The 22,372-nt window shown below is 55.7% G+C and overlaps 1 protein-coding gene across 7 annotated transcripts in view; it reads right to left on the bottom strand.

The window, feature by feature from the left end:
• Positions 1 to 22,372, bottom strand: part of LDB3 (LIM domain binding 3) — a 69,189-nt gene that overhangs the window by 39,157 nt on the left and 7,660 nt on the right. For 4 of the 7 annotated variants that reach the window (XM_009214459.4, XM_009214455.4, XM_009214457.4 and 1 more), the window contains exons 3-7: positions 18,744 to 18,895; positions 18,128 to 18,203; positions 16,462 to 16,829; positions 5,556 to 5,725; positions 5,050 to 5,086 (exon numbers count right to left, since the gene is read on the bottom strand). In XM_009214459.4, coding sequence (XP_009212723.2) covers positions 5,050 to 5,086; positions 5,556 to 5,725; positions 16,462 to 16,829; positions 18,128 to 18,203; positions 18,744 to 18,895 — 803 coding nt within the window. Of the gene's footprint in view, positions 1 to 5,049; positions 5,087 to 5,555; positions 5,726 to 10,618; positions 10,823 to 12,209; positions 12,233 to 16,461; positions 16,830 to 18,127; positions 18,204 to 18,743; positions 18,896 to 22,372 lie in introns of all 7 variants that reach the window. The other 3 variants (XM_009214456.4, XM_009214458.3, XM_009214462.3) reach the window with 1 other exon arrangement.

The raw sequence follows: 22,372 nt of genomic DNA, 5'->3' as shown, positions 1-22,372 counted from the left end.
ATCACTTGAACCTGGGAAGTGGAGGTTGCAGTGAGCTGAGATTGCACCACTGCACTCCAGCGTGGGTGACAGAGTGAGACTCCATCTCAAAAAAAAAAAAAAAAAAAAGAAAAAAAGAAAAGAAAAAGAAAAAAAAGAAGTTGGCTGGGCACGGTGGTTTACGCCTATAATCCCAGGACTTTGGGAGGCCGAGGCTGGTGGATCACTTGAGGTCAGGAGTTCAAGACCAGCCTGGCCAATATGGTGAAACCCTGTCTCTACTAACAATACAGAATTAGCCAGGCATGGTGTCACATGCCTGTAATCCCAGCTACTCAGGAGGCTGAGGCAGGAGAATCGCTTGAGCCTGGGTGGTGGAGGTTGTAGTAAGCCGAGATTGCGCCACTGCCCTCCAGCCTTGGAGACAGAGTGAGAATCCATCTCAAAAAAAAAAAAAAGTGAATTGCTAGCATATAAAAATCAGGAAGAGCAACTTTAAGTCTTTGAAAAGAAGATGTGGCAGTGCTGGCTTTCTATTTCTGCACAGTAACAGTCATTGGGTCTGGCCCCCACGTCCGCACACTCACAGAGGTCCTCGGTTCTGCACGTGCTTTACCTAGCAGTCTCTCTCTCTCTCTACCCCTTGAATCCTGCATACTGGGTCTCTGTCTAAGACTGTTTGACAAAAGGGACCCACTGCTAACATATAACATATTTGAAAACCACCAGTCTAGTCTGAACTTTCCTTATACTAAGAGGAAGCTGAAGCCCAGAGAGGTCACATGAATGACCTAAAGCCACACAGAAACTCAGGGGCAGAATCACAATCTAAGTGCCGGCATCTTCTTCCCTTGCCACATACCTGCCTGTCTGAGGTTGGGGTGAAGGGCTGGAGATGGCACAAGCAAAGGTGGTGTGGCGGGGCTCCTTGAGTCCTGCTGACAGCACTACAAACAGTCCTGACCATCCCATAGACACTACCCAGAACACAGGGGCACAAGATCAGACACAGGCAGTTAACCTGTAAATCGTCAAGTCCTAGCAAGGCCTGTGGAGGCTGGGTAATAGTTTGTCATCAGTGCTTGGTGACAGGGACAGGGACAGGGACAGGGACAGCCCTGGAGAGTCCGATCTAGTGAGCATGCTCTACTTGAAGCTGTTTGAAAATCCTCAGCTAGCCAAGGAAAGGAGCCAGGAGAGGAAGGCACAGGAAAGAGGAAAAGAGACAGGAAAGCAAGAGCAAGAAAGAAGAGTCCCCAGGGGCTGCTTAGGCAGTGGCACCTGGGGCAACATCCCTGGTGCTCCAGTTGTGGTTTTCAAACTCGCTAGGGTGGCAGAACACCAGGGACTCAAAATCCAAAGAAGAGAGGCAATTTTTTCATTGCTTTCTTACAAGGGGCCCATTGGCGGGGGCACCCATTGGCAGGAGGGCCCTGTGCTGTGCGGCAAGTAAGCGAGGTGGCTGCAGTGGGGGCAAAACTGAGAGACTGCCCAGAGGAGGGAGGGAAGGGGGCGTCTGAGGCTGCAGGAGGGAAGAAGCGGAGCCAGTGAGCCCTGGCATTTTGTTGGAAGAAGCTTAATGTTTGCATGATGGAAAAGGGTCATGGAAGGATTTTTACATGATTTGGGATGGAAAGGGCTGTGTGATGCAACCCTCACCTTCAGCTCCTCTAGGGACTCTTCACTAAGATCAGCTTTGTTCCTAATGCTTGGAAGGATAGGGAGGTGCAGAGCTCTTTACCCAGGCGGGCATCAGGGAAACGCAGAGGCTGCACTTATAAGGGATCAGGGGGATGTCTGGGTTTCATGCTGGGCTACATCCAGGATGGTTCCCCCAAGCAGTGGGATCCAGATGCCTTGCAGATCCAAGCCCTGCCTTGCCCCCACCCCTATCCCTAATGTGGCTGCCCAATGTGGATCTGACCTTTTGGGTGATCAGGGCCCTGGAATACCTTTCCAAAGTCAGAAGGACTCTGAGATTAGAGGCTCAGCTTGTGGGAAGGAGGCACTATTTCAGCTACCTCCGATGGAAACTGGGGAGCCACAGCATCACCTATAACTACTAGAGTAGCTCCCATGTGGAAGTAGGCAGGAGGCTGATGTTCAAGTCAGCCCGGACAATTTCCTAAGGTGCCTGGGTCCTTCTAGAGTGGGAAGCTAAATTCATAGCTGATGCCTGGGCTGTTCAGGCCTCTCCCACCTCACCCGTAAAGATAGAGTCTCTGGAAATTATACTCTATCTTGGACTGGCCAGCAGGTTGGCACTGGAGCCTCAGATGGAAGCTACATGCTACCAGACACAGAGATACCATTAGGAGCCAGGACCTGAGAGGAGAAGGGGGCTGTGAGCTGCCATGGGACTCTGGAGGTGGACCTTGGAGGCAGAGCAGTGATGGAGGTGAAGGGAAAGTTTGCAAGGTCTTCTTCACATGTGGATTCACACCTGACCTCGAGGTCCCAGAGCCCCTGCCTACTCACTCAACATTCCTGCTAACTTTCTCACCACACAGCGCCAGGAAGGAGAAAGCACGTTTGCATGGGTGTAAGACTGTGTCGGTGTCACCATGCAAAGGCTTGGCAAACTCAGGCTCTGCTGGAGTGAGACACTTGGAAGCAGTTTACAGTGAAGCCTCCCTGGGGAAACTCAGCCTTCAAGACAGACCCTGAGAATCCCCACTGGGATTTGGGAGGAGAAAGAGAATGTGGCTGCTCTCAGCCAATAAGATGGGTCAGGAGAGTCTAGGGGTACAGCTTTGAACTTGGGAGTGGGGACAGATAGAAGTGCAGCTCAGGCCCCTGAGGAGCAAGACTCCTGACCGGCCTGGACCAGGGTGGGACAAAGCATTTCCCTTCTGCTCAGACGGTGACGTGGGTGAGCCTGGGGCCCCAGCCATGACCAGTGATCACAGACATTGCTTTAGGCTTCAATCACAGACAGATTAAAACTGCTACACCCACTGCACCCGCCTCTGGGTCCATGGGATAGTTGTTTGGGATTCAGTGACATGGGTGGCTCTGCCCATGAGGACAACTCTCCAGAAATTAAAGTCAGAAGAAGGGAGAGGAGCCCCCTCCAGACCTAGGCAGAGGCTGGCTGGATGCCTCAGAGCCTCCACTGCAGGGCCTGAGACCCCAGAGACAGGTGCTAATGGGGTGAGGAAAGCTTCCTGGGAAGGTGGGAGGAAGTCAACTGGAGCCACTTCCCAGGCCCTCTTCCCAGATTTCCCTAGGATGAAACCCTGCCGTAGCTGGGAGAGAGGCTCCGAAGGCTGCCTTTTGCTGAGGCTGAACCAAGCTTTCAGGGGGTTAGGCCGCTGGCAGAAGGACTACTCTCCCACCCTTCAATTACCCTCAAGACCAGGCAGAACAAACTTCAAGAGATGTTCCTTGAAGGAGGGAAGGGGAAGGCCAAGGACGAGGCCTGGGGACCCCCTTCAACACTGCCTTTGTGCTCTCCTCACTCAATAATTTTGCAGAGCCTGCAAACATTCCAGGGGAAAGAAAAGACAAAAGTTTGCTGCAATGCACTTCCACAGTACTCTTTCCCGTTCTAAAGACATCATCTGGCTAATGAGGCACAAGCTGAGCGTGACTGCCTTGCATACCAGAGGGAAGCAGAACATTAAGGAACCAGAAGGGAGCCGAGAGGGCGGGGCTCTGGGTCCCAGGGGAGGGAGAAAAGAGGCCCCCTGCTGACCTCTTGCTGGAAGGAACGGGGTGGGGGGGGGGGGGATTTTGCTGCTTGCTCTGGGGTGTGTGATTAAAGACTCCTTTATCAAATGTTTGGGAACATCTGCATTGCTCACTGAAGCAGCTACATGGGTGGCTTCTAAGAGGAGGGCAAGACAAGCATGGGAGCAGCACGCAGGGGCAGCGGAGCACAGCAGGAGGGGAGAGCTGAGAGTTCTAGGACTTAAAGTAGCTGGAGCTTAACTTCTGTGCTAAATCAAACATCCCTTCATCGCGGACTCTTTAGATGCCCTGCAGGCACTGAAGGGTTAAGAACTGTTATTGGGACTGCATGCCATCCTTAGCAGGACTGGCACGACCCCACCTTAGACTTGGATGCCTGGCCAAAAAGTGAGAGCAACTTGAGTTGGCAAAAGTGTTGGTTCAAAAATAAAATCCACAAGTCTAAGCTGGCTCGAGTCTTACTCTGCGCGGGTCACATGGCCACTGAGTGTTGGGCCTGCTGGTTAGCAAGTACAGAAAGCTTGGCCCAGGGTGGGAGGGTGCCCTGAGCCCCAGCCCCTTACACAGAGGCTGCCACAGGATGCACTGGCCCAAGGCAGACAGTGCCAGGAAGAACATGCGGATGACATATTTGCTACCGGAAGTGTCCACACAGTCACAATGAGCCCTGCTCCTCACTGTGGAAGGCCCTAGCAGGTTCCAGTGAGTTCCAGGATGGCATGGCCCCTCATGCTATGAGCACCTGACGGGCCACAATGGTAGGTTGGTGGCTATGGCCTCAGACCTGCAACTGATGGGGAAACCATGCTCTAAGACCCCCAGCTTGGCACAAACCCGTCCTCATGTCCAGGGCTTGTTCTTTTTTTCAGCAGCTATTTTGCTTTAAGCAATTTACAGAACTGATACCTCAACATGGGTCTGGACAGGTGAGTCCAGGGGTCAGGCGTTTGTGTCCAGCACAGACCCCTGAGTGCCTGTTTCCCAGTGCCCAGCCTTTGGAATCACAGGGGAACAGGCCCTGAGATGAGTGGGTGGGCAAGGTGGCCAGCCGGGTGTCCTCACAGGGAAAGATGCCCTCATTCTCAACAGCCCAGCAAAGGCCAAAGCAGCCCTGCCCCTGCCCAGGGATGAAGTTGGGAGAGCCCAGAGCCTTCGCTCTTGTAGCCTGGGCCTGGAGGAGAGGACTCGGGTCCAGGTGCCCGCCTCACTGACCCAGGATGCCGCCTCAAGCTAGTGTCAGCTGGAGCCCTTTGCAGGCCAGGCTTTCCAAATCCATGAACTTGAGAGGTTCCTTCCATAAGTGATGTGACCTGGGGGCTGCTCGGGAAGGGACGGGGCTAGAGGGCAAGGCCACAGAGCCTGAGTCCAGGCACTTACCTTGACCTTCGTAGAGCTTCTTCATCAGGGTCTTGCACTGTGGGTAGAAAGGAGCTGGTCAGGGCACTCACAGGAGACACAGCAAGGAAAGTTGCTGGGGCTCTGTGGGCACTGAGTCCCCAGGATTCAGCCAGGCCCAACATGGTGACTACCCCTTTGCCTGTCCACTGTATGCTGGGCAGAGGCCCCAGAGGACATTGGGAAAGGGTCAGGGGGTGGCCTGAGAGGGCCTCATCCCGGCCCTGGACAGTCATCTCACCCGGAAGTTGCACACCAAGCCTGCTGCTCACTGTTGGAGTTGACATTGGAGCAGAAGGCTGCTGTCACCAGACAGCCTGCCCAAGGGGCCCAGAAGGAGCCCTGCCAGCCGCGGACAAACCATCAAGGCTGGCCCACCTTCAAGGGCAGGTAGCAGGACTCCCTGGCTTCTGCAGTGCTGGGCCCAGGCCCCCGGTGGCCCCTCAGCATCTCCCTCCTCTGCACCCACCCCGAGAGCCTGCACTCACTGAATTCTGTCCCTGTCATCTGGGCCAGGATGCGGAAGGAGCGAGACTGCAGGTTGGAGGAGCGGCGTGCCCACTCGTCAGCCTCATCTTCCGGCTTGTTCTGGTTCTTAATCACAGCCTGGTAGACGGGAGAGGCGCTGTCTACGGTAAGGTCCTTAATAGGGAGGCTCCTGCAATGCAGAGAGAGGCCGTGGGCGAGGGCTAGGCTGGAGCCCGGTTCCCACCCTGCTGGGTCCCTGCTCCATGCCCATTGGTGGCCCCTATTGTTCTGTCCCCACCTTGCCTTTACCCATTGCTGTCTGAGAACTTGAGATATGGGCATGACCTGGGTCCTCGGTGCTCAGGTTGGTCACAGTGAAGCAGTGACTCCCCTCCCTCATGAGAGACAGGAGGCTCAGATCCCTCAGGTCTGCCCTTCCCCAGTGCTAACTCCAAGCCTAGGCCTTGCCCCCACCCCTATCCCTAATGTGGCTGCCCAATGTGGATCTGACCTTTTGGGTGATCAGGGCCCTGGAATGCCTTTCCAAAGTCAGAAGGACTCTGAGATTAGAGGCTCAGCTTGTGGGATGGAGGCACTATTTCAGCTACCTCCGATGGAAACTGGGGCGCCACAGTTTCCATCAGAGACATCAGCAGAGACATCCCCACCCCCAGATCCCCTTTACAGAGGGAGGAAACAGAACAGGTCTTCTTTGACCTCCCTGAGCAGGCCATGAGTTTGGGGCTGGCTGGGGAGAGGCCATTCGGGGACCCAGAGGCTTCCTCAGGGTCCATCTGCTGCCCTCCTCACACTTTTGGATCCAAACAAGGAGCTGACAATGCTGTCACTGCCCTGGAAAAGGACTGGGGCCCTGGGCTCAGTGCCAGTAGGCTGACTGTGCTGGGAGCTGGTAAGAAACAAGGCAGCGAGGCACGGCCCTGGCATGGCCTGCAGGGACAGGGGATTTCTGGCCTGGGGAAGTTGGAAGTGGGGCTGCACGGAAGCCACTGGTCCTCTGTCCCAGAGAAGCGCAGCCCTCTGTGGGGGACCACGTGACCTTCCCTTAGGCTCCCAGGGTCTGGCACATGATCGGTGCACAAAACTCTTGGCTAAAGAAACAAATCCTAGATCAGAGCCAGAAGGAACCCTAGAGCCCCTCGGGTTCAGTGCCTCCCAGCCTGAATCAGACTGCAGTGCAGGCCATGTTCAAAAGCCTTACAGCCCACTTGCCCTGGCCAGGGGGCCAGAGGACCAAGCCACCCAGCCCACCTTCTCAGAGGCGTGGGAGGGCTCAGATGAAGCCCACAACAGTAACAGACTGCTGGCCCAGCCCTCTCCTCTTACAGATGCTAAAGCTGAGGTCCAGAAAGGCCAGCCAACTAGCTCCAGGTTACAGCAGATAGGGGTCCCATTGGGCAAGAACCTAGGTTTCCTGGCTGCTAGCCCTGTGTCCTTTGCATTAGGCTCCCTGTAGTCATAGGGCTCAGGAAGGCTACTTCTGCCCAGTAGGAGGCCCTGGACCTATGCCTGGAGAGATGCCCTGTCCAGCACTCTCCTGCCTGCCTCTCCCTTTCCCCCAGAGGGCTGGTTGGCCGGAAGGGGAACCTCCCCACTGTCCATGTCTTATACCCTCCCTGCAAGGAGTGCGACAGGGAACTGATCTAGTCTCCCAGGAATGGTCCCTGTGTTTGGCTCAGGGTGAGCTACAAGAGCAGAGGTGGGGAAAGGTGATCGAGCTTGGGTGGAGCTGCCCTGGCTTCCCTGAAGGCCCCGCCCTGGCCCAGAGAGCTATAGGTACTGGCAGCCTGTGGTTGGAATCAGCTGGGAAAGACCAGCAGAGGCTTCTGGGGTCCAGCCAGGGAGGAGCCTGCAGCTGCCCAGGGAGCAAAGGAGAGGGTGGGATCTTCCTGTTGCTGGGACAGGCCATTTCTAGTATAGGGAGGAGTCCCAAGGGTTCCTGAGGTCTGGGTGAGATGGGCAACAGGAAGGCACAACCGGGTCTCCCTGGTACTGGCTCCTCACCCACTGGGAGGGGAAGGAAGGAGGGAGTGTGAACTGTGCAGTGGGTGAGGGAAGGCGTGGATGCAAGGCCCTTGAGCCTCTCTACGGAGCTCTGCAATCCAGAAAGTGGATGGAAGGTGTTTGCTGCTGTTTTCCTGGAATGTGCCCAGGATGAGCTCCCCTGTGCCTTCCTTGGCTCCAAGGGTTCAAGAAAGCTGCCAGGAGTGAGTCCCTTGGGACTCAGCATTTCTGGCTTCATTTCCCACCGCCCCATGCAAAGACCAGGGACTCTTGTTGCTGCTGTGACCAAGACTGGCAGTCAGATGAGGAAACTGCTGTGCCTTTCATGACACCAAGGCTCAGGGAGAATATACGCAGAGAAGATGGAACAGGTCCTGCAGTCCTGGGCCCTTGGCCTGAGTCCACTCTCTGGACCCACTTTCAGCTTGTTCTTCTTGCCACAGAAAACACTCCACAGTCACCGCAGCATCAGGTCACCGCTGCATTTACTTCACTGTGTGCAGCCCCCAATCTGATTCATCTTTCCGCTCCCATGGGTGGTCATGGCAGGCACTGGCTCCTGCAGATACACTTCCCATGCAGATTCTGGGGAGTGGCCTCCAAGAGGTTACCTTGTCACCTTGTCACCTTCTAGCCCTGAATAATGGCCCAGTGTGGATTCTAACGTCCAGGTCTACACTGTCCCAGTGCAGATAGGAAAGGCAGGGGGAGCCACCCCAAAGCACGGCAAGAAGAACACAGGTATGTACCCCAGCCTGGGCCTGCAGCATGAGTGTCATTACTCTGTGATTTCTGTGACCACAGTGACATTATTTGGATAAACCCCAAGAGACAACTACTTGCCTGGAAAGGCTGCAAGGGATGTCGTTTGGCTGACAGGTGGGTGTGAGGAGGAGCGTGGACAGAGCACGTGGGCTGAACACTGGTCCTCAGACACATCCCACCAAACCCACACACCATCCCACAATCAGACAGACGGATGACGGGACAGACACTGCAGAGTCTACTTACGCCAGCGGTGACGCCCTGCCAAGCAGAGGAAAACCCAGCCGTAAGTGCGCGTCCATCATGGGATAGCAGAGGGGCAGCGCACACAAGAGAGCCGGGTTAGGGTCAGAAATGAGTTATTGGAATGGGGTGGGTGAAGGAGGAAGAAAAAGAGAAAAAACACGGTCAGTGAGAAAGGAACCATGGAAATTAACAGCAGAAACGGGAGCACGTTATGGCCAAGAGGGTTACTCACTGGCACCATGGCATGGTCAGCTCAGCGTGGCTGCATTAAAAGGAAGAGGAGAACAGGACCCTCTCCAGGCATACCAGGGGAAGAACAGGGAGGGGACGGGAGGGGACAGGAGGGAGATGGGAAAGGTCCTTCAAGAAGCCTCGATTAATCAACAGTGCATCAGTTCCAAAACTGATGGATGCCCTAGTGGTGAGATCAAATGATAGCAGTTTTCCCAACGTGCAGGAAACAGAAAGTTAGTGAAGAGCAGTTCTTCCATTATTTTCCATTGAACTTCCCTTTGGCGATTGCTACTACTTTTAAGAGCACACCAAAGACACACATGACAAATAAATGTTGACAGGAAATCCCTGTTAGCTCTTGGGCTTAGGCAACCTTGTTTTTCTGGGTACGCATGAGCTAATGCTTGTGTTTTTAAACTTGCATGGTCATATTTTCTGCTTTGAATGATGGAATTCAATCAACCTTGCCCAGAATTACGCCAAGAGCAGCAGCTCTGAGCCTTGGGAGTTTGACTTGAAGCTCTAGGACAGGTGACCTCTGCCCCCTGGTGGCCTAGAGGAAGTACTGCATCTCCAAGAGGCTCCCAGGCTCCTCAGTTCCAGCAGAGCCCAGGGAGCCTACACTGTTCCACCCTTGGGGCTGGGGAGCCTGCCCTTTATAACCTGCATGCATGTCACGGCCACAAGGGCTGGGGTCCGGAATGGCCAAGTGAAACTGGGTCCTTTGGGACTTTTTAATCCCTCCACCCCTCTTATTACATCTGTTTTCCTGGCTTTGGAAAAAAACATCAGTCATTTCAAGACTTTTTGCCTTGAATTGCTGGGGGATCCTGCAATTCTTATCCTGACCCAGGGATAAGATGTTGTCCAGATTGAGAATCAGCCAACACAGTGGTATTTCCAAGTAGAAAACAGTGAGGAACTGTGTGTATGTGTGTAAGAAAGAAACAACAGACAGACAGACAGACACACACACACACACACACACGAGAGAGAGAGAGAGAAAGAGAGGGAAAGGGAGACAGAGAGAGAAAAAGAGAGCAACAAGGAGGAAGACAGAAAGAGACATACAGATAGAGGGAGATACAGAGACACACAGAGAAAGGGAGACACAGAGACACACAGAGAGAGGTCTGTCTACATGAATGTTTGCATTGCTAGCATTTTTCATCCACAAATGATTTTCAGCCAACTCTTTCTTTACCAACCCTCGAATTCCCCAACCATAGCTAATGGGCGAACTCCAGGAACCAAGGATGTCTTAAATGCCACTGCCCTGAGGCCGGGCTTCCTGGGGCAAAGAGGAGGGGATTGCTCCCATTAGTGGGACTGATTGCCAGCAGTACTGTGGATAGCTGGTCGCAGACCCCTTCCAAAACCAGAAACCCAGCCAGTGTGTTTGAATCAATTCTCAGCGCTGGAGGAACCTGGCAACGTCCCCCTCCTTAAAGGACAGCTTCGCTGTGAGAGACCTGGGGGCCTCCAGGATGGTCCCCTTGTTAAGAGGACTGTAGAAGTCTCTTCTTAAGCCAGCCTCCTCAAGGAGCCTGGGAAAATGCAGAGGCTGTGAAAAGCACTTTGAGAAGCCACCATTTTCTGCATTTCTCCACCCTTCTCCTAAAGCTGACCATGGAGAGGGTCTGAAGAGAGGATACCCACGTTCCAGAAGACCCTGCTGAAGGCTGGCTCCCCTCCAAGGGCCATGCCCCCAGGAGGTCCAATGTGAAGGAAGAAAGCTGGTCCCGATGGCGCCCAATGGCCCAGACCCCTCGGGCTCTGGAGGCGCTGAGTGGTGGAGGAGGAGGGAGGCGCTTACCCACTGAAGTCACTGCCCTGGGCCTGGGCCTGCCCAGCGATGGCGTCCATGATGGCATCCTGGGAGTACATGCTGATGGGCGTGTTGTACTGTGCATGGATGATGGTGGCCTTGCCTCCCAGCCCCTTCACCTCGATGGGCTTGTGGGTGGACAGGGCCGAGTCCTTCAGGGCACTGGGGTTGAAGCGTTCCTGGTAGTCGGCGCTGGGGGAGGGGTGGGGGAGTACAGGCAGGGAGGGGGAGGAGAAAAGGGCAACAGGTGGTGGTTACATGGGTGGCCAAGGCAAGGGCTGGGTGCAGTGGGTGTCGAGAGAGATCTCCCAGAGCCGAGGCCCTGAACCCCTGTAGGCTGCATAAGTCTCCCATTGGTGGGTGGTCTGGGTCTATTCAGGAAAATCCTTGGTACCCTCCCCCAAAGCCCAGTGCAGAAGGTTTTCTTTTTTCTTTTTTCTTTCGTTCTTTCTTTCTTTTTTTTTTTTTTTTGGATACAGGGTCTTGCTTTGTTGTTCAGGGTGGAGTGCAGTGGTGTGATCTCCACTCACTGCAGTCTCAACCTCTCAAGTGGGCTCAAGTGATCCTCTCACCTCAGCCTCCTGAGGTAGCTAGGATCGCAAGCATATGCCACTATTTTTGTTTTTTTTTTGTAAAGACAGAGTCTCACAATGTTGCCCAGGTTGGTCTTGAACTCCTGGCCTCAAGTGGATCCTTCTGCCTTGGCCTCTCACAGTGTTGGGATTATAGGCATGAGTCACCACTCCTGGCCATAGAAGGGTTTCCTTGCCCATCTTGGCGTTCCCAGATCCCCTGCAGGGCCTGGCTGAGCCTGAGCTCACTCCCAGGGTCTGCAGGGGCTGCCAGGCACAGAGAGATCTCCCACCACACACAGCAGGGGAAGCGGGGCGTGGGGCTGGGGGTAGGGGATGGGAGCAGCAGCCCAAGCTGAGTCCAGAACGCCCCAAAGGCGAAAAGCAGCTCCAGTGGCACCCACAGGGATTCTGAGCAAGGTTTCTCCATGAAGGGGCTCTTCCTGCAGGCCACCCTCTTGGTGGCCCAGGGCTCTGCTCTTCCAGACGCTTCAGGGAATGTGCTTCTTCCTCAGAGCAGGGCTCCGGCTGCCCAGGCTCCCTCAAGTCCAGTTTGCTGAGTGGCTGGCCATCCTCTACCCACAGGAGGCTCTTCCCTCCAATGGATAGGTGTGCTCCCCGGGCAGAAAAGATCCAGTGCAGCCCTTCCGAGGGGTCGCCAGGACAGAAAGGTCTTCAGGCTCACACAGGCCCAGCAGCAGCACAGCCTGTGCCCCCTTCCCCCAACCACCGTCACCAACCCCAGGCGCATCTTAAGCAGCTGCTGCAGCAGGAAATTGGGAATGAAATTAGAACCATCGAATGGAGCCCCCACTCCCACCCCCAAATGCTTCTACTCCAGCTTCACACACATGCAGGCTCACCCAGGGGCACAAGTGCACCCCACTCATACATATGCACACACATGTACACATGCCAGCAGGCACACCCTATCCACATCAGATACACACAGACACATGCTGGGGCTGGCACGCAAGCGCACACACATGCTGTCCTTTGATACTAACTTGGCTGGAGAGTTGGCTACCACCTGGGGAGGAAAAGGGCAAAGAAGACAGGGTGGTCAGAGGGAGGCTCCACCGGGGGGAGTTTGAGCGCCGGGGCTATCATCAGCCTGGTCATTGTGGAGGCAGAAGCAGCCCAAATCACACTGGGTGAGGAGAGCAAGGAGCGAGGAGGGAGAGCTGAGAGCTGGGAGTCGCAGTGACTGGGACCCTCGGTTTGGTTCAGAGACTGACACAGCAATGTTTCCCTCTTGGGCGTTCCCCAGTGCCCTCTGCTTTGCCAAAAGAAGTGTTTTCTTGTCCATCTTCAGGGACACTCGTACCACATACATGAATCCCCCACATACAAACCTGGCTATAGATCCCAGAGAGGAAGCTGCAGGTGGAGACAGGACCAGCTGTGGCTGCTATGGAAAAGGCTGAGGCCCAGGGGCCTCCCTGCCTGTCCACATCTCTGGACTAAGAGTCTGTTTTGTGGGGGCAGCTCTGGAATTCTGTCCTGAGCAGGCATTGCGGTGGTGAGGGGGCAGGGTGTGCGCGGGGTTACCTATGCCCCCCAAACCCGGACCTCTTCTCCCTCCCAGAAGAGACACAGGCAGCTCTGGCTGCTCCTCTTGGGGTATAGGGGAGTGGGGTGCACAATCCCCAGGGGCCACTCCTAAAGGCCCTTTGGGCCAGCAATGAGGCAGGATGGAGGATCGTGGAAGCGCAGGGAGAAGTGTGAGCTCAAGGCTTTTTTTTTGAGATGGAGTCTCGCTCTTTCACCCAGGCTGGAGTGCCGTGGCTCGATCTCGGCTCACTGCAAGCTCTGCCTCCCAGGTTCACACCATTCTCCTGCCTCAGCCTCCCAAGTAGCTGGGACTACAGGTGCCCACCACCATGCCCGGCTAATTTTTTTTTTTTTTTTTTTTGTATTTTTAGTAGAGACGGGATTTCACTGTGTTAGCCAGGATGGTCTCGATCTCCTGACCTCGTGATCCACCTGCCTCGGCCTCCCAAAGTGCTGGGATGACAGGCGTGAGCCACCACGCCTGGTCGAGCTCAAGGCTTTCTGAAGGAAAGCGCCCAGCCGAGGCAGCCCAGCTCGGACAGCATAGTGAGAGGCCCTTCCTCTCACTCTGACCTGAGAGTGAGCCTCCCAGAGCATGGTCTCTGTAGGGAAAGCAGTGTCTGTCCCGTGTTTCTTTAAATGCAGATTCCCTGCAGTGGCAGACCCTGTGGCCAGTGTCCCTGTCTGGGGCCTGTGAGGGAGACAGTGTGGAAGGTGGGGGGCTCTGTCCTCAAACTCTGCCATCTTCTTGAATCTGCCCAGTGTGGGCTCTAGCTGGGGGAGCCTGGGCCCCAGCCGGCCTGACCCTGGTCATTTGCAGCCAAACCCTGGGGATCCAGGCTCAAGTCAGTAGTCCTCCGTCCCAGGGAGTGGCACAGTGGCCCTGCTCTGCCCCAAGCCTGCCACTGCCTCAGAACTGATAAAATTCCCTCTGTCCTCCCAGGCTTAAAATAGCTGCAAGTGCAGCTATATTAGGAAAGGGCCAGCAAGGAACCCCATTCCTTCTCCATTTTTGGCCAGTGCTGACAGCAGCAGGGTCATTTCTTGCCCTGACCAGCCCAGGGCCCCCTGCAGAGGGCAGTGTTTGCCTGGCAAGGTGGGGGCTGCCTCTGCCCTGCCTTGGCAGCCTGCTCCTTCTTTGGCATTGATTTCTGCCTCCTGCTCAGTTTCTCCCACCCAGGACCTGGGGCTGGGATGGCTGCAGCAGACACATCTGAGAGGAGACAGTGCCCGGGTCTTGGGGAAGATGAGCCAAAGATGCAAGACCTACCCAGGGGCCCTTGCGCTGAATGGCCTCAGAGACACTGCTCTTCAGTGCCAGCCCCAGAAGGGAGGAGAAGAAGGGGGCTGCTGGGATGCCCATGCCTGTCTGCCCTTACACCACATCTGTTTCTCTCTCCTCCTTCCAAGAGGATACGAGCTGCCAAGGAATTGCACTCCAAGCCGCCCAGAGGAGAGAGCAGCGGAAGGGGCTTCCTTTTGGAGCCAGACAGGACAGAGTTCAAGTCGTGACCCTGCCTCTTCCTAGCACTGTGACTCCGGGCAAATTACCCACCTGTCCCAGCCTGTTTCCTAATTCTAATTCTTGAGATGGTAATGCCTACCACACCAGTGGGTTGTGCAGACTGAGCAGGTCCTGAGTCTAAGGTGCTTAGCATGGGAGAAGTGTGCCATGGACAAGCACAGGGATTAGCCTTTGCTGACCCTGTTGCTGACCCACTTAGCATAGGTGGTGGCCTCAGCCCAGCAGAGGTTGCCCTAGGTCAGAGGCCAGCGCAGGTCAGAGGCTCCAGCCCTTCCTGCCGGCATTGCCCGGGGCAGCAGCATCAGCTTTTACTTTAGATAAAGCACCCACTGCACACCCTCCCCTAGCCCACCATCCCTTGGAGGAAACGTCAGACTCTGCTGCTCTGAGCACCAAGTAATAATTTACACATTCATCAGGGTCTGGGCAGCCCCTGCACCAACAGCAGAGTACCTTAGGCACTATGGGAAGCAGAGATGGGCCTGGCCCCTCACTTCCCTGAGCAGGTAGACAAGTCCCTGTCTCAATGCAAAGTGGAGTCAGGCAGACCTGGGTGCCAGTTCTGTCTGCCACTTACTAGCTGTGTGACCTTGAGCAAATTACTTGCTCTCTCTGAGCATCTATTTTCCAGCTATAAGATGACGAAAATCATGCCCACCTCTGGAGTTAGAGAGAGAGTTGTGTTAGAGAGAGTTGCTGAGAGATAAGGCATGTGGGCTGTTAGCTGGTCCATAGCCAGAGTGCAGGGTCACTATGGGGAGACAATACCATCATTGCAGGTGGGTCTCCTGGGAGTCCCAGGCCACCAGAGGCTGACCTCCCTGCCTGAGGCCAGCCCCTGGAAAGGACCAGGAAGACCTACCAGCCCAACAAAGGCGGGACAAGGAGGCCATATCTGTTCTACTATTCCCTGAGTTTTCTGGCAAAAGTCCTTCGCTGGGGAACCTGGGGGGCATATATGACTCTGTCACCTTGGCTAAGGGAAGCAAGCCATGCGGTACCAGAGGTCAGCCTCACTGAGGATTCCAGAAACAGCTGGGGAGCTAGGGAAGCTGAGGGCCACAGGGAGCAGTGATCTGATGGGGCACAGGTACCTTCTGCTGCAAGGGCAAAGGCAAGGGCATGGGCTTGGGCCAGACTGACAGGATTCCTACTGTGACTCTTCTGGGTGGCTCCAGGCAGTGATGATACCAGGTGTCATGCAGTGAGTGGGTGACAGACAAAGCTCAGAGCTTTACAAGTGTTAGGTCCTTTATCCTCCCAATAACCCTGAGACATGGACAGTGTGATTCCTTCACGATTCAGAGGAGGAACTCTGAACCACTAGGCTCTACTGCCTTGACTCAGCCTGCCCTGCCTGGAGAGGGCTACGCTAATTGCACAGGGCGGGAGTAGAAGTTAGGGTGAGAGAACAAGCGTGAAGGGCTTGGAGCTAACACAGGCCCAGTATGGGGACTCTGATCCCTTGGTCCCTTCCACAGTGTTCCAGTCCCATGTGCTTTTAACTGCTGTGCTCCCAGAGTCCCACCAGCTAGACCTTGGGGGTGAGGCTGCTGTTCTCCCGCACAGCCCCTTTCTCCCTGGGGTGCTGCTTCCTCGCCACCCCACCCTGGCCAAGGTCACTCCTGCAAACCCGCTCCCTGCATGCCACTGCCAAAGAGTCTCTCCATATACAACTCAGGGGCTCCCTCCTCCAGGCAGCTTCCCAGACCATTCCTAGTCCCAGAGAACTCGCTTTTCCACCTCTCAGCTCCCCGCTGCTCCTGCCTCCTTCCCCCCAGAGGGGTGGGGACCAGCGCATAGCTCTTGAAGGAAGCAGGCTATGCTGTGCTGTTCTGGGGGGCGGCTTAGTGAAAAAGTTTTGGAAGTCAGAGTCTCCTGCATTCAGGACTCGCTCGGCCACATGGTAGCTGGACAAACGGACTGTGACTTAACCTTCTCTGAGCCTCAGTTTCCTCCTCTGCAAAATCCGACATGTCACCCCAGCGTGGTTGGTCGTATAAATCGCTGGCATGCCCGGCTCATGGCAAATGCCACAGGATCATTGCTGGTCTCATGGACTCGGGGTTGGCTGGATTGGGGCCAGTGCCTCGCTCTGACCACCTGACCAGGTCTCTGCCGAGCACCGAGGACCCAGGTGGCCCAGGCCACCCGTGGAGAGCTGCACGCCCGTTACCTACCCTCCTGGGAGTCCGACACCCGAGGCCTTCCCTCGGAGGCTCATCTGGTACATCTGAGCCATCTCCCTCAGGGTCTCTGCCGAGTACAGGCCAATGGGGTTGTTATATTGCCTCGGCTGGCTCGAGCCCGGCAGGGCTTTCGGGCCGAGTAGGTCCCGGGCCCCGTCCGGGCTGGTCTTGGCCCTCAGTCTGACCCACAGAGGGCCAGGGTCAGAGGCCTCGGCGAGTGAGGAGAAGGCAGAGGGCGGGGAGAAGGCAGGGCTAAAGGTAGGCCTGAGCTCCGGGGTGCCCGGGGTGCCTGGGCTGGCCCTCGCCTCAGGGCTGGGGCTGGGTGCCACCAGGCTGCCGTTCGTATCCAGAGCGGGGTCCTGGCACAGGGCAGGCCATGCAGGGGAGAGAGAAGAGAGCAGTTAGAGGCCACACGCGTCCCAGCGCTCCTGCGTGGACCTGAAACAGATACGTTAGTGCGAGCCCCACAGCCTGAAGCCCAGAGCACCTGGGTGCAGCACCTGGAGGGGAGGACGCTGGAGGAGGAGCAGGCAGGCACATGGCTCCCGGCCTGGCCTGAGGCTGGCATCCAACTGGGCAGAGTGCCAAGCCCCGCACAGAAGCCAAGCCAAGCTTCCTACCCTCAGGGCCCGAGGAAGTGGGTATAGGGGTCAGGGGATGGCCCATTCTGTGTCTGTTCCCCCTGCCCCTGAGAGTGGCTACCCAGTGAGCACAGCCCAGACTCCTGCTCCACTGACCCCACACTGCCAGTGAGATGGGGTCCCTGGGCTGGCTGTGGGCAGGTGGTGGGGAGGTGAGGAGGGAAGCCAAGGAAGTGGGTAGCTGACATTTGGGCCCCTCAGTCCACCTCTGTAAGCATCTCCCAAGCAGCCCTCCACCCACTTTCCCAGTCTGTGACCTACCGCACCCCTGTCAGCCTCTTTTTCTCCCCTCTCCCTACTCCCCTGCCCAATCTGCCCCACTGGACAGGTGGAGTCACTATCAGCTCACACAGAGGGAGAAGTTGAGCAGGGAGCCCTTGGGGGTTGAGCTGCTTAGTGGGGCCTTGGGAAGGGCCCAGGCAGTGGTGAGGTCTGGAGCCAGGGCTTGGCCTCCCTTCTTCCCTGTGCCTGCCTCGAAGGCCATCACCAGCACATGCTAAGGGCTACAGGGGCATGCACTTGGGAGGGGCAGGTGGGGAAGTGGAAACCAGAGGGAGAGATCTGGGTAGGGGAAAGCCTGTAGCCAGCACGCCCCTCCACACCTGGAGGTCCTCCTCAAGCTGGGCCTCAGCCGTAGTCACCCAGCCCCGGCCCCCTTGGCAAATGAGGATCAGAGCCTGGACGCTCGTCCCCTGCCTGGCCGGGAATGTGACCCCTCTCCTGGGAGAACTGCTGCCCAAGCTAGCTTCTATCGGCCTAGCCGGGAGGCATAGCGGAGGTGACTTGCACCCAGGCAGGCATTCATTCCCACATCCAGTGTTCAAGAGGGGCTTGAAAGTCTCTCCCGAGGGGCTGCCTCACTACCCCAGGGTCAGCTGCAGCAGTGACAGGGATGGGGCAGGGCTGATCCCACGGCCTCTTCCCAGTTGGGCCAGCCAAAGACCAGGCAGGCTGGCCAGGGCCAGCACTCCAGGAACCAGGGCTGAGTGGACCCCACCGCCGCAGTCAGCACCTACCTTCTGGTGGGGGATCACTGGCAGAGGGGACTGGACTGGGGGTGCTGTCGTGGAGATGGGAATGGGACGCTTCGATCTGTAGAAACCAGAAATGAGACCAAGTGAGGAAGTTGCCCCTGGGGCCAGAAGCTCCTGCCTGGGCAGGGCTGGTGAGGAGAGAGAGAGAGGCAGCTGAGTCAGAGGGCTCCAGATCCACTGTCCACCCCACGGGCTGGATCTCCCCAAGAAGGCCCTGGGCCCGACAAGGATGGAGAAGTCATGGCCCCTGGGCACTTTGGCCAGCATCCATGGGCCCCTGCTATGTCACTGGGGGCTGCCGGGGCAAAGTGGAAGCAGGGAAGACCTGCCTTCCAGGACCAATGGCCCACATACGGGCAGTGCCAGGACCACCCTCTCAGCCTTATCTGTAAAGTGAGGCAGTAATGTCTGCCTCTAGGTGCTTGACAGCAACTTGGGCCTGGTTGTTCCTCTGGCCCAAGGCTGTCCTTATCTTCTGGCACAGTTCTGTAGCCCAGGGCTAGGCCCACTCAATTGCTATGGGACTATCCCTCTTTTGGCCCCTGCCCCATGCCCACACCCAAGCCTCCGCCCCCTGCTCTGGAGAGCTCCCACCTACTTCTGCAGGGTGAGGCTCAAGTTGTAGCTGGCAGACTTGATCTTGTTCTGGGCTTCCAGGTGGGTCATGGTGTCTGTGTTGACGCCGTCAATGGCCACCACAAGGTCACCCTGGCTGAGCTGGGACTGGGCTGCCTTGCTGCCTGGTGTGATCTGATTGGATAGCAGAGGTGGGGGGTGAGCATAAGGAAGGTGGTCCTGAGGAAGGGCCAGTCCTTGGGGAAGAGTCACCCGGGAATATTCAGCAGAAGCCGTCATTTTGTTTTTCATTCGCTATGGCCAGTACCAGCTGCTCACCAAGCCTAGTTCCTCTTTCCGGCACATGACTACCACATTGCTTAGAGCTTTGTGTCTGACTGCGGCCTTGGGACTAGCTCTGGCCACTGGAATGAGGGTGGAAGCAATGTATGCCCCTTCCAGGTCTGCCCCTAGCAACCATCCTTGTGATCCTGCACACTCTCTGCTTGTTGACTGATTGAATGCAGGGCATGGCAAGGAGGAGAGATGATTAGGGAACACTGTATTGGACATTGCATGAATGAGAAACTTTTGTTGTGCTGAGCCATTAAGGTTTGGAGGCTGCCTGACATGGTGGCTCATGCCTGTAATCCCAACATTTTGGGAGGCTGAGGTAGGAGAATTGCTTGAGGCCAGGAGTTTGAGGCCAGCCCAGGTAACAGCCCAGACCCTGTTTCTACAAAAATAAAAATATTTGGCAGCGTGTGGTGGTGCATGGCTGTAGTTCTAGCTACTCAGGAGGCAGGTGAGAGGGTCACTCCAGCCTAGGAGTTTGAGGTTACAACGAGCTATGGTCGCTCACCACTGAATTCCAGCGTGGGTGACAGAGGGAAACCCTGTCTCTTAAAAATTTGCAGGTGGCCGCCAGGCATGGTGGCTTACGCCTGTAATCCCAGCACTTTGGGAGGCCAAAGTGGGCGGATCACAAGGTCAGGAGTTCGAGACCAGCCTGGCCAATATGGTGAAACCCCGTCCTATTAAAAATACAAAAATTAGCCAGGCACGGTGGTAGGCGCCTGTAGTCCCAGCTACTTGGGAGGCTGGGGCAGGAGAATCGCTTGAACCCGGGAGGCGGAGCTTGCAGTGAGCCGAGATCATGCCACCACACTCCGGCCTGGGCGACTAAGCAAGACTTCGTCTCAAAAAAAAAAAGAAAAAAAAAATTTGCAGGCAGCCAGGTGTGGTGGCTTATGCCTATAATCCCAGCACTTTGGGAGGCGGAGGCAGGCAGATCACCTGAGATCAGGAGTTCAAGATCAGCCTGGCTAACATGGTGATAACCTGTCTGTACCAAAAATACAAAAGAATTAGCTGGACATGCTGGCGTGTGCCCGTAGTCCCAGCTACTCAGGAGGCTGAGGCAGGAGAATCACTTGAACCCTTGATTGAACCCAGGAGGTAGAGGTTGCAGTGAGCTAAGATCATGTCACTGTACTCCAGCCTGGGTGACAGAACGAGACTCTGTCTTAAAAAAAAAAAAAAAATGCAGGCTATTTGTAACCTTGGTTAGCCTCTTATAACCCCTGTACCATGCAAAGCTATGGAGCACTTTTCAGAATCCAGGAGAAAAGAGAGATGCAGGAGCTAAGATACAGCAGCATCCCAGAGACACTGCCAGGCTGAAAGTCAGGATAAATGCACCCACTCAAAAGCATCTTAGTGCACGGTGCTTTGTGCTACCTGGCAGATGTGGAGATGGTGAGGTAGCCGACAACCCTGCCTGGGTGAGCAAAATTGGCTGGGAAATGGGGCAGCGCTTAGGGTTCTGTAGTTGGCGTCATACCTCCAGAAGGCGGGGTACAGGTTTGGGAGCCAGTTCCCAAACCCTGAGCCCCAGTAACATCACAGAATGTTACATACTGGAGGCCCCATCTTCAGTGTAACCACACAGAACGCCACTGCAACTCCACCCTGGGAATTCCCCATGGGATCTCAGGAAGGCCACACCTTCTGGGACATTACTTGGGATGTCATGATGGCTCAGGCTGCACTCGTGGTGACATCATGCACGATGCCAAATTCTGCACGCCCGGCCTCCAGTAATAGCACACTGAATGCTGTGGCAGCCCTACCCACAGTGATGTCACATGAGATGCAAAATTCCAGAGGGTCTAATGATGTCACCTAAAATGGCTTGATGGCTGGCCCCTAGTGACCTTAGCAGCCCCACCCCTAAAGATACCTCATGGAATGCCAGAGACTCTGGCTGTCCCCCTGTGACATCATATGGAATGTGCTGGCCCCTGCTAATATCACATAGAATGACTTTATGACCTGACTCCCATCACACCATCTTGGAAGTCCCCAACCCCCATGACATCACGAGGAGTGCCATGCAGGCCTGGCCTTCAGTGACATCACAGGAAAGAGGAGGCTCTGGACCCCACCCCCCACAAGCTGTGGCTGGAGGTGTTCCTTGGCTTTGCCTCCCATACATGCCCACCAGCCAGTCCTCTTGGCCTCTCTAGGCGCATCCCAGTCACCTTCCTGGCTATAACCCAAGGACCAAGCCAGCTCCTAGTGTTGGCAGAAGCTAGATTCAGGCCAAGGCCTGAGAACCATCCTAGAAGGAGCCCAGAGAGGCTCTGGGGACAGTCCCTTGCCCCAGGTGCCAAGCCTGGGTGGGCCTCTTGCCAGTCCCTAGGCTTACAGACATGGATGGAAGCTCCTGCCAGTCCCCTCACAGGGAAGCCCCTTCCAAACCAGGGTGCTCTGCAGTCACCAGTCACCAGTGTCCAGCCCATTCCCAGATGGGCTCTGCAGATGCAGCCCAGGAACTGAGTTGTTTCTGCATGACCACATTACAGGTCACAGAAACACTGCCCTACACCACATGGGTGATAACAGCAAGACCAGGACAGCCCTCTCCAATGGCTGTGAACCTGCCATTTCAGCCCTAGGGGCTATGGTGCCCTTTTTTTTTTCTTTTTCTTTTCTTTTCTTTTCTTTTTTTTTTTTGAGACAGGGTCTCTCTCTGTTGCCCAGGCTGGAGTGCAATGGCGTGATCTCGGCTCACTGCAACTTCTGCCTCCCGGGCTCAAGCAATTCTCCTGCCTCAGTCTCCCGAGTAGCTGGGACAACAAGCACACGCCACCACACCCGGCTAATTTTTGTATTTTTAGTAGAAAGGGGGTTTTATCATGTTTGCCAGGCTGGTCTTCAACTCCTGACCTCAAGTGATTCACCCACCTCAGCCTCCCAAAGTGCTGGGATTACAGACATGAGCCACCATACCCAGCCTGTGGTGCCCTCTTAAAATACTGGCTACCTTGTGTCCACAGCGCCCCTTCCCCAGCCCTGGAATCTACAGAGACAGGAAAGGACAATACAGAAACAGACGCCTGGTCTGCCAGGAAGCCACAGCATCTGCTTTGCAAAGTCCAGCCTGCCCTCCAGGCTCCACAGGGGCATCTTAGAGCTACTTAAGATTTCTTAAAATACACTTAGCCCTTACCCCCAAACTCATTGCCATAGCTTCTATTAATGATAGGAGTGTGTTGCTGCCTTGAGTGTAGAGGTGAACAAAGGGTAAAAACCAACATCAGCATGGGAAAGCAAAACAGTTTTCTAGACTGAGAGGGGACTCCTGGGGGCAAGTTGAGCTGCCCAGCC

The sequence above is a fragment of the Papio anubis genome, chromosome 11 (genome assembly GCF_008728515.1).
Source record: "Papio anubis isolate 15944 chromosome 11, Panubis1.0, whole genome shotgun sequence".
Classification (NCBI taxonomy): Eukaryota; Metazoa; Chordata; class Mammalia; order Primates; family Cercopithecidae; genus Papio; species Papio anubis.
This window is presented reverse-complemented; position numbering and strand designations above follow the sequence as displayed.